The sequence below is a fragment of the Euprymna scolopes genome, chromosome 15 (assembly GCF_053919585.1).
Source record: "Euprymna scolopes isolate OS-2025 chromosome 15, ASM5391958v1, whole genome shotgun sequence".
NCBI lineage: Eukaryota > Metazoa > Mollusca > Cephalopoda > Sepiida > Sepiolidae > Euprymna > Euprymna scolopes.
The window spans coordinates 60,529,550-60,544,650 of record NC_136496.1 but is presented as its reverse complement, the minus strand read 5'-3'; the positions used below and the strand labels follow the sequence as shown (position 1 = coordinate 60,544,650).

Sequence of the window (15,101 nt, the reverse complement as noted above, 5' to 3'; positions counted from 1 at the left end):
ACTCTTCTATATGCAGACAACAGCATATAAAGTACTTTCTGGAATAGTAAAATAATGCAACCATTTTTCTAGCAATCTGAGCAACAGCTTGGATATAGATCTTCCATTTTAGATCTGGAGTGAAAATCAGTGCTTAGCGCTTATCAAAATAAGGGACTTGGAGATAAAGAAAACCATCAATTTCAACTGGGAGAAAACGATCTGAGCCTTGCTGGTGAAAAGAAAGCTGGTTTTCGAGGCTTTTTCCCACCTTGCACTACGTACACCATATTTGTGTACCATGTTAAAATAATTTTTATCATGCAATAATATATTCAAAATAATTCTTCAAAATAAAGGCTTTCAATATTCGTGATTTTTCGCTAACAACCTGTTTGAAGCTATCAAATGTGATCAAAATACCAATCATTTAGTTTTGAATTGAAAAATTCTTGTCGGGCTTCTCCAACTTCATTGAAATAATCAGATCGATGACCTTTCATCAAGTGTTGCATTTATCAGAATAAAATGTAGTCAAATGAAGCAGGATCTGACCTATAGGCTGGATGTGAGAGAACTTCCATGACATTTAATTATTTTGACATGGCATACCAAATCCTTGCTTAACCTCATAATTGTTTATTAGTAAACTAGCGGGGGTACCCGGCGTTGCCCGAGTGTTTGTTTCCGGGACGGGGGGGGGTAAAAATGTTATGGTAGGTAAGTAGGAAGGATCAAACCCGGGGTCATGAGTAAAAGTAGGAAAATAAAGTGTGAAAAAAAACAAAAAAAAAAACATCTGCAATGTTAACAGTTCGGCCACCAAGAAAAGTCCATTCCAGTTGTTTAGGAAAAAAAAAAAAAAAAAAAAAACGACTACGGTAGGTCGGCGCGAACGTGAAAATATAATGTGAATTGTCCAGCACGCTAACCACTACGCCACAGAGTACTGCAGCTTAGTTTAGTGATTTTGAATAACTTCACATGAAAGAACTACGAAGCCAAACCGGTGTTCTCTTCTCAACTGTTCCTTGTGAACGATCCCCAAACGGTGTTAAGTGGTGGCAGGGGGAGGAGGAATTTATTAGAGAGAAAATATTTTACCACTTCCATTGATCTTAACCGATTTTGGCCGTGACTTCTCAGCAGAAAAAGTATAGAAATCTAAGATTATCGAGGAATTTGAGAAATAATAAGCCTATAACACACCTCAGATATTGTTCTGCCGTTTGTGCATATTATATTTGCATGAAATATCTTGATTTTTAATCCTATTAATGTCAAAATCAGACGGGAAAAAATGAGTTCATTTTATTTATATAGATAGAAATCAAGATGCGAAGATCTAGTTTAATATGTAAATCAAGATGCGAAGATCTAGTTTAATATGTAAAAACATCAAATAATGATAATTAGATGCAAGTTTCATTTTTTTTAAGTTCCAAACTTAGAAAAAAAAAAAAAAAAGTAGTAAATTACATGCACGGTTTCTACGGGAAATTTCATTTAAGTGACATCAGTTTTGATCAAATCCAATTCTATTTTTTATATGAACACTTAAAATGTTAGCTGTTTTTAACAGCATTAACTTGTAATATTAAGAAAAGAACATTTTAATCAAGAAAACTAGATATTAAATATTGCATTTTATTTTTGCATGATTTTTTGTTTTTTTATTTTACTGCGAGTATATTTTATTTAGTCTTTGTGTGTGCATCACTTAGTTTTTGTATGCATGATCATATTTAGCATGCTTTCTAACTGATGGGTCAATATTTATCAAGGATAAAGGTTAAAGAGATCACCAGTTAGACAACGATCACCACCACAGGATGACTGAAAACTATTGGCAGAAAGAGCAGAAGGTTACTAAGATTATCCAAGAAAACTTAAGTATTTGTTTACATTAGACTTGAAAACGACCATGCTGTAGTCTTAAAAAGCAGACTCATGCTATCTTGTTCCACAAATTAGATGTTGTATAAAAAAGACATTTTGCTCATAGTAGTTTTATTTGGTTTCTGGTAAAAAAAAGAGGAGGAAGGAAAGTTGTAATTAGATTAATTCTTGCTGTAAATGTTTAATAGAGAGACCAGAGATTGCAGCCGAGTTGAGCACCTACTATAAACATAAGGATACAATGAAAAAGAGGCTAGCAATATCTGTGTGAAAAAAATTATAGGGATAAGAGATTTTTTCACTAGATTACGAAATCAATTTTGAACTGTCAAGACAAATAAGTGCTCCAAGGGACACCTTCCACTATAGATATGACATTGGTACTCCATCTTAGTATGTACTGGCTCTTATGTAGGTGGAGGATTGTATCAGGAGTAATTTTTGAAGCGGTAAAATAATTCAAACATTTTTTTTCAGCAACCGTAACTTTATGCAAGTCTTCCATTACAAATCCGAGTTAGTCTTAGAAGCTTATAATAAAAGTGAGCTTCCTCATTAAAAAAGTTATTCGTTTCGGCAGAGGTGAAGTGAAGAAATTAGCATTAGTGGTGAAAGAGAAGGTTGATTTTAAAAAAAAAAAAAAAAAAAAAAAAAAAAGTTAAAATTAACATGCTACTTTTTCATTCTTTATACCATGTGATCCAAAGCAGAAGAAAAAAAATGACAAAGATCATGACCATCAATGCTCTTCAAAGTTCTGCCATATGTCATCTGCATAGATGTCAACAAATGATCTCAGAATGTGATTTGCATCGTCACTTTTAAAGATCAGGAAGAGGGCTTGATCCAGATTTGATCCTTGAGCTATACCGGTATTAATGCTATATGCTTCAGATTTTTGTCACCCAACTACTTTTATACGACCCTGGTGTCTAACTGTCCCGTGGGGAGGCATAGTAAATAGGTACTTTTATAAGCATCTTTTGGTCAAGATCAAAGTGTAGTATCTGTTCCGGCAGATACTGCAAGCTATGACTAGCTATGACTAGCAAAGACCAGATGTGGGGGCAACCCCACATTCCTGACCATTAACCAGCTCCCATTTCCCACCTCTCGGGAGCTGGTCCCCTTTTTCCCTCCCCCCTCCCTTCACTCCTCACATTAAAAATCGGCCTTGTGCCTAATTTGCTCGGTGGGGGAGCAAATAAATACCATCTGTTCCGGCAGATACTGCACTTAAGATAATTTGTACCAGTCAATGGAGGGGAAACCCTCTATACTGGGACAATTATTATTTTTGGTAACCAGAGTGACCCCTTTTAGGGGAGCTGGTTTTTACCTCACATTAAAAACGGCCTTGTGCCTAATTTGCTCAGTGGGGGAGCAAATAAATACCATCTGTTCCGGCAGATACTGCACTTAAGATAATTTGTACCAGTCAATGGAGGGGAAACCCTCTATACTGAGACAATTATTATTTTTGGTAACCAGAGTGACCCCTTTTAGGGGAGCTGGTTTTTACCTCACATTAAAAACGGCCTTGTGCCCAATTTGCTCAGTGGGGGAGCAAATAAATACCATCTGTTCCGACAGATGCTGCACTTAAGATAATTTGTACCAGTCAATGGAGGGGAAACCCTCTATACTGGGACAATTATTATTTTTGGTAACCAGAGTGCCCCCTTTTTGCCTACTTTTAGGGGAGCTGGTTTTTACCTCACATTAAAACGGCCTTGTGCCTAATTTGCTCAGTGGGGGAGCAAATAAATACCATCTGTTCTTCAGATGCTGCACTTCCATTTCTTGTTCTCTTTCGGTGGAGGAGAAATCCTTCACGACTGAGACAATTTTTATTTTTGTACCTTTTCTCCACGTTAAAAAACGACCCTGGTGTCTAACTCTGTCCCATGGGGAGGCATTGTAAATAGGTACTTTTATAAGCATCTTTTGGTCAAGATCAAAGTGTAGTATCTGTTCCGACAGATACTGCAAGCAAAGACCATATGTGTGGGCAACCTCACATATAAGACCTTGGTCAATGTAGGGGCAACCCTTCATACCAATTGTCACTATCCAACCCCTCTACTCCCCGGGGAGTTGGTCCCCATTTCCCCTTCACTCCTCACATTAAAAATCGGCCTTGTGCCTAATTTGCTTGGTGGGGGAGCAAATAAATACCATCTGTTCTTCAGATGCTGCACTTCCATTTCTTGTTCTCTTTCGGTGGAGGATCAGTCCTTCACGACTGAGACAATTTTTTATTTTTGTACCTTTTCTCCACGTTAAAAAACGACCCTGGTGTCTAACTCTGTCCCGTGGGGAGGCATAGTAAATAGGTACTTTTATAAGCATATTAGAAAGAAAAGATTTGATTGTTGAGAGAACATTTTCACATAGTGAACAAACTTGTGCCAAATCATAATGAAGGCCTTTCATATATCGAGCTATATTTATAGAAATGAAACTAAAATATGATTAAAACAATGCACATTAGTGTTTGAGAGCCTGCATCATAATTTTATGTAATGTGCCCTCTTGCATTATAGTTAGTACATGTTTTATTTGGTGGATTTGAATCTTATTAGTGTATGTGTACATGCATAGGGCCTAGATTTCACTTCTCACCTGTTTTAAAGAAGAAAATATGTATTTATTGTGGAGTAGTTGGTATTTATAAGATTTCAGGTTCAAAGAAATGGGCTCCTTCTCCAACAAGTAAATGAGTGACACTTTGACATGGAAATCTGTGTGGATAATCCGCAAAGAAAACTCCATTGATATAAATCTGAAAGAAAAAAAAAAAAAAAAGAAATATATTAACAGAAATTTTACAAAATGCAATTGTTTCATTTAACAAGGAAAAATATTTTGATACAGCAGAGAAAAATGGATGGACAGACAATTGAAAATAATGGATCCATTCTTAAGATGCAACTTTTCAATTGGTGCATTTTTATTTAATCCATTAAATAGTTCTTTTAAAAACAGATAAAATCATGACAAAAAACCATGTACAAATTTGAAGCCAAAATAAATTTTAAAAAACTAGGTCACACAAGCAAAAATTCTTTCCTTGTAAAAATAATAACTTCTCCCTCAGTCGAACAACGTACAACATCGGAGCCGATGCGTATTTCGCTACTGGGGTAGCCTTAGTGTACGTCCGCCCTTTTTCTTTATATTTGTTAATATATAAAATAACTCCTGAAATTGATTGTTATTAAGTTCATGGTGCATGTTTAATTCATGGTTAAAATATCTTCAATGAAAGAAATTTTACGAAAAAAATCAAATCATTTTCGAAATTCTCTTAATTGTATTTCCACTTTTTCGCTGTACCAAATTTTTTCGCTGCACAAAAACTTTCTATTATATAATGATATATTTCAAAACAACAATTCCACAGGAATCAGAATCATACTTGGTATCGGAATCGTTAATCAACATTTTCCTGGAATCGGAATAGGAAAAAATTTAGAAATTGTCCCAACACTATTTGGACCCTTCAAAATTTGAAATTTTGAAACCTTTAAGTATTACGATTAGTTTTTCTGGAATGCTTGCTTTCCAACTACAAGATACATAAATTTAAATTTTATCTGAACAAACATCTTGCTGCCCAACTCCCCATCCAATTTTTTTCATTTTAAGTTTCACTCCTATCATTAGTAACAGCTTACACTTCAGTGGCAATATATCTTATTTGGGGTAAATTTAAAAAAAAAAAAATTTTTTTCACTCTTACTTTATAAGCATCAGGTTGACAAGAGATGAAGATGTCAAAAGGTTCAGATTCCTCAAAGGGGAAGTAATCATTTTCTCTATCTTCTTCTCCCCATTCTCCATCCAGGTAAGAATTGCGGACAACAACCTGGTCAGGTATGCGGGGGTTGAAATGCATGGCAATATTATCACCACTGTGTAGATCAATATGGAACCTGTAAGAACAAATAATCAAACATCAAATCTGAAGTGAAGATAAAACGTTAGCTGGATGATGGGTTTTAAGTTAAGATCAAACGAAGTTGTGAAAACAAAAACAATGCATTCATCTATTTCTATGATGTATTTGTTCCCACCTGCTTTAAACACACTACCAAACTTTTTTTAAAATAGCTCCAGAAAATAGCATGAATCCATTTGATGTAAGGAACTACTAATAAAAAGGGACAGAAAGATGCAATCATTTCAGGCAAACCAAGCCCGAATGTATCATCAGCATTCAATTTCCTGGACTCTAAATGGATTAGCTAAAAAGTAAACCTTTTAAGTTCAATAGAGAAGGAAGGGATGTACAAAGCTATAAAAACAAAAAAGTTTAACTTTGAAGAAGAGATAGTTAATGTATTGGCTGCTGATTTTAATGGTATAACAACCATTGTTTCGTCATGTTCTGCTAAAACTGTACACGTTTTGTATATGATTGGTTTATATACAGCATAAGCAGGACGTCAGTTCTCATTAGATCACCAATGTTAAGCAACATTGAACCTGATCAGTAGCATATGGGTGACCATTTGGGAATACTAGGCACTGTTTGTAAGAGGACGTTGACAGCTCTCTGCAAAAACTTCAAAAGTCTAACATAATCATCTCCATTGACAGGGACACAAGCAAGTGGGTATAGCTTGTAAATTTGATATTCCCATGAAACTTCCTCCTTTAGTGCAAGTCAGTATATATACTTATAGTGAGTGCCACTTCAGTTCAGTATACAATTGATTTGCCAATTTCTTTTGGAGATGTATATTTTATAAACAAATAGTCTATCAATGATAGTTTTTATTTAACCGTTAGATAGAGTTTTGACAGATATTACCACTCTAGGTTGGAGAGGGTCTAAGAGACATAAGTAAAGGGTGACTCCATGCTTTCCAAAGCTCCAAATTGGGGACTCACAACTTGATGTAGTTTTCAGCTATATCCTGGATTGTTGGGAGGAGGGGGTAGATAGGAATGCAAAAGAGGTTAAGCAGAAAGAAAAAAGTAAAAATTATTTATTTCAGGTGATTGGGTTGGATAGAATCAAATATATTGCCCACGACTGTCTAAAGCAGTTGAGTGTTATGACTGGAACAGATTCTGTTGAACCTATAAATGAGACCCTAGCAGGTACTACCCCATTGGGTTAGCATGGACATGTTGGTAATAGCAGTATGGGGTAGCTCCTCCAATCTTCTAATCGGATGTACTTAATCAGGTCATAATCAATTAACAATTAAGTATAGATGCAAACATGCACAATGATGCATGTTTAGATGCATGTGCTAGACGGTAGGACTGCATTGGGAGAAATATTAGAGAAGAGATGAACCAAAATATCAGAAGAGCTATTGGAAATATTAATTTCTTGAAAACAGGATTGCATAGGCCACTAGAAATTCTGCAGAATTAATGCTCAATCTAGATAATATAAGAATGATAAATTTGTCGCCCTAAAGAAAACAACACTACAGCTTTATTGTAAAATTTATTGAAAAAAAAAAAAAAAAAAAAATCCATTCAGATAACTTATGTAGTACAGCTGACACCTATTCAATGTAGCCACCTTCAACCTCAATCACCACCTTAATACGGGTCCAGAACTGGGAGCATGCTTTTTCCACTAGCACTGTCAAGAGCTCGGCAATACTTAGCGATTAGGCTGGCTTTGGTGCTGTGGGAGGTCATGTGGGTGATATTCTTGATGTATAACCAAATGAAGCAGTCTCGCGTGTTCAGGTAGGGGGAGGAAGGGGGTAGTGAGAAGGGTACAAAGTTGAAGCACTCTTTCAAGCTCGAGTCTCTTTGGACTGTGGGCCAGTGCCAAGTCCTGCTGTCACATACAGGGTCTGCTAGTGGCCATCTGATTGCACCAGAGGATAACCACACTCTTCAGCACATCCAGGTGTGACTTTCAAGCGGATTTCGCAGATGTGAGGTGGCATGATGTGGCCCTCACTTGAAACTACACCAAAGACCATAACTGTGGCCGGGAACAGTTTCCATCACCTTTGACATGTCCCTATTATTCATGGCAATCCAGCAATGCATTCTGAGGGTGCTGGCAATGGTTCTGTTGTCATAACTTGGATCGGTAGAGAGCATGAGTTGTACAGTGACACATCTCCGATCTCGCTCATTGAACATTGTGTCACTTTCAGTCATGATAGAAAGCTCCTACTGCTCTTGAGATTTGTACACAACTGGCAAACTAGTAGATGGTTTGCAACAAGAGAAAACCAGCTTTCATCAAACACAAATGGAATTATGTAGTCTTTTCTAGAGCGATAATTTTTATCATTCCACCCTGTAGATCTCCTGGTTTCTAAGATTTTATGTTCAGTGATAAAACAGATCATCTACATGTAGGGAGGCTGCATGGTCAACTTCAAATGAAAGTTATCTATATATTTCAGCAAACTTGGAAGAGATGGATCAGTTGAACCCCTGTCGGTTTGAGAGGAAGAGATAAGTGGACCTGTTTGTGCTCAGTTGGACTCAAGTATATTGTTTAAGACCAGTGCTGGATAAAATCAGGAATTAAAGCAGACTGATCTGCTTTGTGTCTGGTTAGAAGTGAATGTTGTTTGGTAACAAAACCAGATATTCTAACTTCAGAAAATAAAATATTGTTACTTGTTTTAAAACTAATGTTGCAATCTTATTCGAAATGGTAAATCCTTTATTATATCACTGACAGATATCATGATTGACACAAAGGTCATACAAAGGTGAAATCAAGCACAGAATTTGAATGAAGACAGCAAGCACATGTGTACAGTGAATGCACAAACAAGTTCAAAGTATTTGGACAGCGTTAAATAGAATAGTCAACAGCAACAAGTAAATGTGATGATGTGGTTTGCTTTTCTTTCAATACAAAGTGTAAATAGTGATCCAATAAAAATAAGTGAACATACCTTTCTTGGTGTTTGATGACAGCTCCAGTGACATGAATCCAACGGCCATAATCCAGTGGGCTTGGAAGTTCCTCAATATAAGGAGGTTCCTAAGAAAATAAAAATTATGTGTTTAAGTTCTATTAGAATCAGACTATATAGCTTCATAAAGGGTGTTCACCTTTTGTGGCTATCATTAATGATATCTAGATTCTAGGTAGCTAGAACAACAGAACACTAACAAAAAGAGACAAAGGCAATTCAATTTTAACTTAAAATATATAAGAGCATTATCAGCTTGCTTGAAGCATTGGGTGTAATGTACAAGTTTTAAATTTAGAAGACCGTTTCAATGTAATGTGTAGTTATGGTCACTGGGTGAATTGAAAAATAGTTTAAGTTAGAAATGAGATGATAATAGACATAAAATATTAATAAATTAATTATTTAAGATGTCCACACAAAATTTCTTCTGATGATCATCACTCTGGGCTGTATGAATTTATGTCTATCACATTAAATTTTTAAAAATGACCTTATGAGTGGATCTAGCAAGAACAAGCTTTTTTTTCTTTTTGCTAATCTCCTATAATAATCTCTAATGCAAGGAAAACAAAACTCTTCGATAAATAATAAATGATTATATACACAATATATATGCATACTTAATAGCATTTGTTAAATATAACAATATTTAAATGCCATTAAGCTTCTAAGCAAAAAGCTGTATACAGAAAGAGTGAAATATCATTGAAAAAACACTTTACAAAAAAAATAAATTATAATCACTTATATTATTAAGTATAGATTGACAAATGCCACGATGAAGAAAGTAATATTAAAGTAATAAAGGTTGACTATTAAAAGTCTTCTTGAAGCATTATATTTTCAAGTAAAGATATCGTTGCTCAGTGTCTAGCAAACAGGGGTTGGAGAGAGGATTGTCGTATTTGTTGATACCTGGAAGCTCTGCTTGCAGAGAAGTCCATTTGTCATTTTGTGTGAACATTTGTCAATGAGAAAGTTGTGTTCAAAGTGGGTGTCATGCTTGCTCACAATCAAAACCAACAGCTTGTTTACAATGGTTTTGTTGCAATGTTTACAATGGTTTTGCTGCAATGTTTACAATGGTTTTGCTGCAATGTTTACAATGGTTTTGTTGCAATGTTTACAATGGTTTTGTTGCAACAAAAAAGTAAATTGTGTCAAAAGGTGACGAAGGACGAAAAAGTTATCCACCACTTCATTCTCGGATCAAATTTGCAGCCAGCTTAGTGAGTAGTAGCAGATTAAAACCCTCCAAAGTAACCAAAGATACAAACATCAGGTTTTGGCCTTCATATTTTGGTATGTGTAAAGTAGTTCGTTCATCAGTTATATTGATAAAATGATGAATTATAAATAAATACCATGAAGCATTATTAGTACATTTGACGAAAAAAAATCACTAAAAAACAACGACAAATGAAGAAAAAATGCTCCTTTAACTGAACAATGTACAGTGACACAAGTCAACTGAAACTATGGACTAACTACATGAATTATCCTTTGAACTGCTTCTAAACTCTCCGAATCTGATCCCTAACGACTACTTGCTATTTACTGATTTCATAATGCACCAGGGAAAGTACATTTTTGAAGTCAAGGGCAAATGGTTTTACAAAAAAGAAAGAAAAAAGAAAAAGGCACCGAATTGTTGGAGAAACATAAGATTCTGTTGATGAATAAAGTAAGATTTCGCCTAAAATTTATTGTTTGATTATTTAGGACCAAGACTTATTCAGTGATGGTCTTACTTGTTAACTAATAAAATTTCAGTTGAAATTGAATTTTTTAAAATTTTGTAATCTTCTAAAATGTGCTGACTAACTTTATTAAAAAGAAAATGCTTGTTAATTTTATTTAAAGTTTAATAAGTCAATTCAGTTAATATGATTAAAAAGTAAAAAAATACAATTGGCATACCTCGCAGCTTTTTTTTTCTTGTAATTCTCATGTGAGTTTATAATTAACACAAACCGGTTAAATAATTTTCTAACACTTACCATACGTCTGAGTATTTTTACTTGATAGAAGCTAGCATCACCACCAGTGTTGATAGCATAGACATGATCAATGTCCTGTCGCACATAGAACTTGGCATAAGACCTTTCATTAACGTATATCTGAAATGGAAGAAAATATATCAACGTTCAATTCAGTCTTCAGTTACAATAAAAAGCTGAATTACATGAGTTTTGTTTAGTTTTTATAAATGACAGAACATCCAATATGAAACTTTATGAATAAATGGATGCACCCTTCATGTGAAAATATTTTATTCATTTCTGAAGAAACATTTTTTCAAAATCTTATGCTGTTTCTAATCATTTTTTATTTTGGATATATTTTTTTTTTATTGTATAGGAAAGTTTTGGTTACATATTCATCAACAGAAACAGCTGTTCATCTTGTTGACACATTAGCAGCAGTTGCTCAGTAGATAGAGATGACTGTCATTGTATTTATCCCTTTAACAGTGGTTGCAAAAATCATCGAGGGTTTTAAAAAAATCATTAGTACATTTTTAGAAATCACTAAAAAAGCAGCCACAAATGAAGAAAAGCGTTTTTTTAATTAGTGTCACAAGTCGACTGCAACTATGGACCAACTAATTGTCTTTTGAACTGCTTCCAAGCTCTCTGGATCTAATCCCTAGCAACTACTTACTGTTTGCTACTTTCAAAAAAATGCACCAGAGAATTTTTTTTTTTTTTTTTAAATCTTGTTGAACAAAGAACTGTTTCAAGCCAAGACAATCCTTAATAGAAGATGGATGCTTTTAGCAGATATGTTGCAAATTTGCAATATTTTTTTTTATGCAAATGATAATATTAATTATATTGATTTCAGTTTTTAATTTTTTTTTTTTTTATTCAATTGTATTTTATTAATTATATAATGCTACTGTTAAAAAGTATAATTGGAATTTGTTGTCAATTTGTGTTTGTGATTCACTTGCTATTTTCCTCCAAATAAACGCATTCTCCAATTTTGAACAAATGTCTGTTCATGCGTTCTTTTACAAAGAGAAAAAAAAACTTGATGCTATTCTCTAGTAGACTTTAAATATTCGTACTAATAAAGCACCGCCTAACGTCAAATATGTTAGCAAAAGGGGTAGACAATTCCATTCAAATCAAATCAGAAGAGTTGCTGCAAAATTACATAAGTAAACTTTGCCAACTGAGTTCTTTCTTTATCTCAGTTTATGAGAGAGAAACCTATCACTATATTTTCCCTAAACATGTCAATTGAGTAAAATACTTATTTTAATGGAGAATAGACAATGCATTGTGGATGTGTTATTGGTAGCTTCCATAACTCTTACTTCTAATTTGTCCCTCAATCCTCATTTAGAAGTGATTTTTTCTGAAAAACAGAAGAAAAAGCTGTATTCTAGGTCGGCAGTATTTTTGCATGAGCAGTCACCCAAGATGTTGGAAATTTTTTGTTTCTATGTCTATCCTTGTAGCCATGTCACTAATAAGGATGCTGGAGGTAAAGGTTTTATCTGGGCAGACATTATCCGCTAGTCGGGAACTCAACCCTTGAATTAACCACTAAGGAGGTCGTCCTATCAGCAGGTGCAAAATACTGGAGTTGGTGTATTGTCATTTGGTGAATGGATTCTGGACCATGCAGTAGTTTCTGGTGGGGCTTCTCGGTGCCATATTATTGGGTAGTTGTTACAGCTTTAGCTTATGGGCTACAAAAAATATTTCTTTGTTTCTTTTTCTTACTTACTTTCCCTCTCTGCCATGCTCTAACCAAATCTGTCGACCTGTTCCACAAATTCCATCATGAAAAGTCTCTCGAAAGAAATACACGATTAAACCCAAAAATCCAACTTCCAACATAGACCCCCACTATCATGTATTCAACATCAGGGGTCTACATTCCAACCTTCCAGAGGTTGAAACCGAATTACAGGAAACCAAACCAGATTTATTATTCATAAGCGAAACTAGCACTGGACCGACTATTACGCTAGATGAGTTTGTAATTAAAGGATATTCTAACTTAACATAAAAAAGATGGCCATGGGCATAGAATATATGTCTACATTAAAGATGGTTTTCCATGTGATAGGAACATCTCCAGAGAAAACCCTAAATTACCCTATATGTGCTTCATGGTTGCACTTGCTCACACCACTGCATTTATATTTGCCATCTATCGTCCCCACAATAGCAGAGTTACTATCTTTAAGAGCATATCTGGGAAAATTGGCCACATCCTGTCTGCTCATCCTTCGGCTAACATTCACATCTGAAGACTTCAATATTCACAATGTGAAATGGTTAGTCATCTTAAATAAGACAGATGATGAGGGGAGGTTCTGTCATGATTTCTCTATTGCTTATGACCTAACTCAGATTGTTCATTAACACATGCGTGTGCTTGACACTAATAATCAGTATGTAAGGCCCCTAGACCTTTTTTTTTTTTTACATAGGCATCACCACATTATCAAGGCCAAGAGGCCACTCAAGGATAAGGGTTAAAGAGTGTACAGTAGAAATTGGACAATATAGTAATCATAACTTTTTCTCATAACTTGTCGTGAGCTATGTTCATCCACCGTTCTGTCTCTCTTGGGGTCTTTCGACCACTCAGTTGTATCAGTTAAGATAAAAACAAAATGTAATAAGTCCTCTAATGTACCTCAAAGGTAACTCTCCAGTATAATGATGCTCTATGTCTGACTGGGATAGCTTCCGTACATGTTTAAAAACAATGTGTCCTATAGTACCAAATCTGATGGAATGGTTAATTGTAGGGTTGAGACTGCTTTAACGCATTCTAAACAATTCAAGCAAAAACCTAACTGCCAGCTGTGGTTCTCCAGAATGAGCTACTGTCATTGTTCACAGAAATAACTTTTCCCATTGCTTCCAACATAATGAGACAAAAGCCACTTTCAGGACTGTCAGCAACCATTGCAAAAGAGTAATAAAGAACACGAGTGTTGTATACTCACTCTGCTAAGTCCAAAGTACCTGAGCAATAGTTTGATTCACACCAATTTGGGCAAATAACAAACAGGGTCAATGGACCTGAAGTAATCTCATTAGCATTGGACAAAGCCAAATTCTTTGCCACTAATTGTACTCTATGCAATCAAAGCCACCAACCCCATGTATTTCCTTTGTGTGTTTGAAAACACACTATGAGACAAAATATCTGTGCATGATGTTACCAACCTAATCAAAAACTTAGATTTCAGTAAAGCAACTGACTGACGGCATTCCTATTATAGTGCTCAAAAAGCTTCAAGCAAAACTAGCTCCATTACAAAGCTGTTGTTTTGAGAAGAATTGCTTCCCAACACCCTGGAAAATCTCATCAGTATGCCCTGTATTAAAAAATTCAGGTGATCAGTTATTCTCTCTCAATACAGACCAATAAGTCTCCTGTGAGTCATGAGTAAGTTGCTAAAGTCTGTTAAATAGGGTAGTAGTCAAACATCTCAGCAAAAATAACCTCCTTAGTGATATGCAATATGGTTTCTTTTCTGCTAAATCTACTGCAGATGTGCTAACATTATATCTCATAGGATTAGCGAATCTCAATGGAGGCTTCCTTTCTAGGGCAATTTCTCTTGACACATCAAAAGCCTTTGATAAGGTATAGCATAAAAGTCTATTCCATAAGATCTCCAGTTACTGTATAGCTGGAAATTTCTACTCAATTATTAAATCATTCCTCTCTGATAGATTCATAAGAGTAGTGGTTAATGGACAAAAATCAGAAGTTCACAGTATTAATGCTGGAATTCCTCAGGGGTCCATCCAGAGGCCAATTCTCTTCCTAATCAACATCGATGATCTCCCAATTCACATCCTAAGATCCTTCATAGACATTTATGCTGATGACACTACCATCTATGGCAACACTTCAAAGGTTGTAAATGACAAAGTTCTGATTCTCTCTCCTCTGGTCTTGAGCACGTGGTACAATGAGAAAAGAGGTGGCTGGTTAATTTTAATGCAACTAAACTCAAGCTTCTATCTTTACATCATCGCTCTGATCCCCATCAGGCATCAACTGAAATGAATGGCTCTTGTCTTGGGAAGGGTCCTTCTTTTGACCAGCTTCTAGGTGTGACCTTTACCCCTGATCTGGAATAAAACATGTACATCAAATTCATTGCCAAGATCGTTGGAAAAAATGGTGGGATCGTTCTACTGATCCAGTAGATATCTCACTGCTGATGTAATTCTCTAGCTGTATAAGAGCCACATACGTCCAAGGATGGAGTACTGTTGCCACATCTGGGCAGGAGTTTGACAGAGTTTA

The 15,101-nt window shown here is 35.3% G+C and overlaps 1 protein-coding gene across 2 annotated transcripts in view; it reads right to left on the bottom strand.

The window, feature by feature from the left end:
- Nucleotides 1–15,101, bottom strand: part of LOC145293841 (galectin-4-like) — a 115,530-nt gene that overhangs the window by 1,719 nt on the left and 98,710 nt on the right. For both annotated transcript variants that reach the window (XM_080140514.1, XM_080140515.1), the window contains 4 exons: nucleotides 10,805–10,924; nucleotides 8,781–8,869; nucleotides 5,624–5,816; nucleotides 4,504–4,663 (listed from right to left, as the gene is read on the bottom strand). In XM_080140514.1, coding sequence (XP_079996640.1) covers nucleotides 4,550–4,663; nucleotides 5,624–5,816; nucleotides 8,781–8,869; nucleotides 10,805–10,924 — 516 coding nt within the window. In that variant the 3' untranslated portion in view covers nucleotides 4,504–4,549. The remainder of the gene's footprint in view (nucleotides 1–4,503; nucleotides 4,664–5,623; nucleotides 5,817–8,780; nucleotides 8,870–10,804; nucleotides 10,925–15,101) is intronic.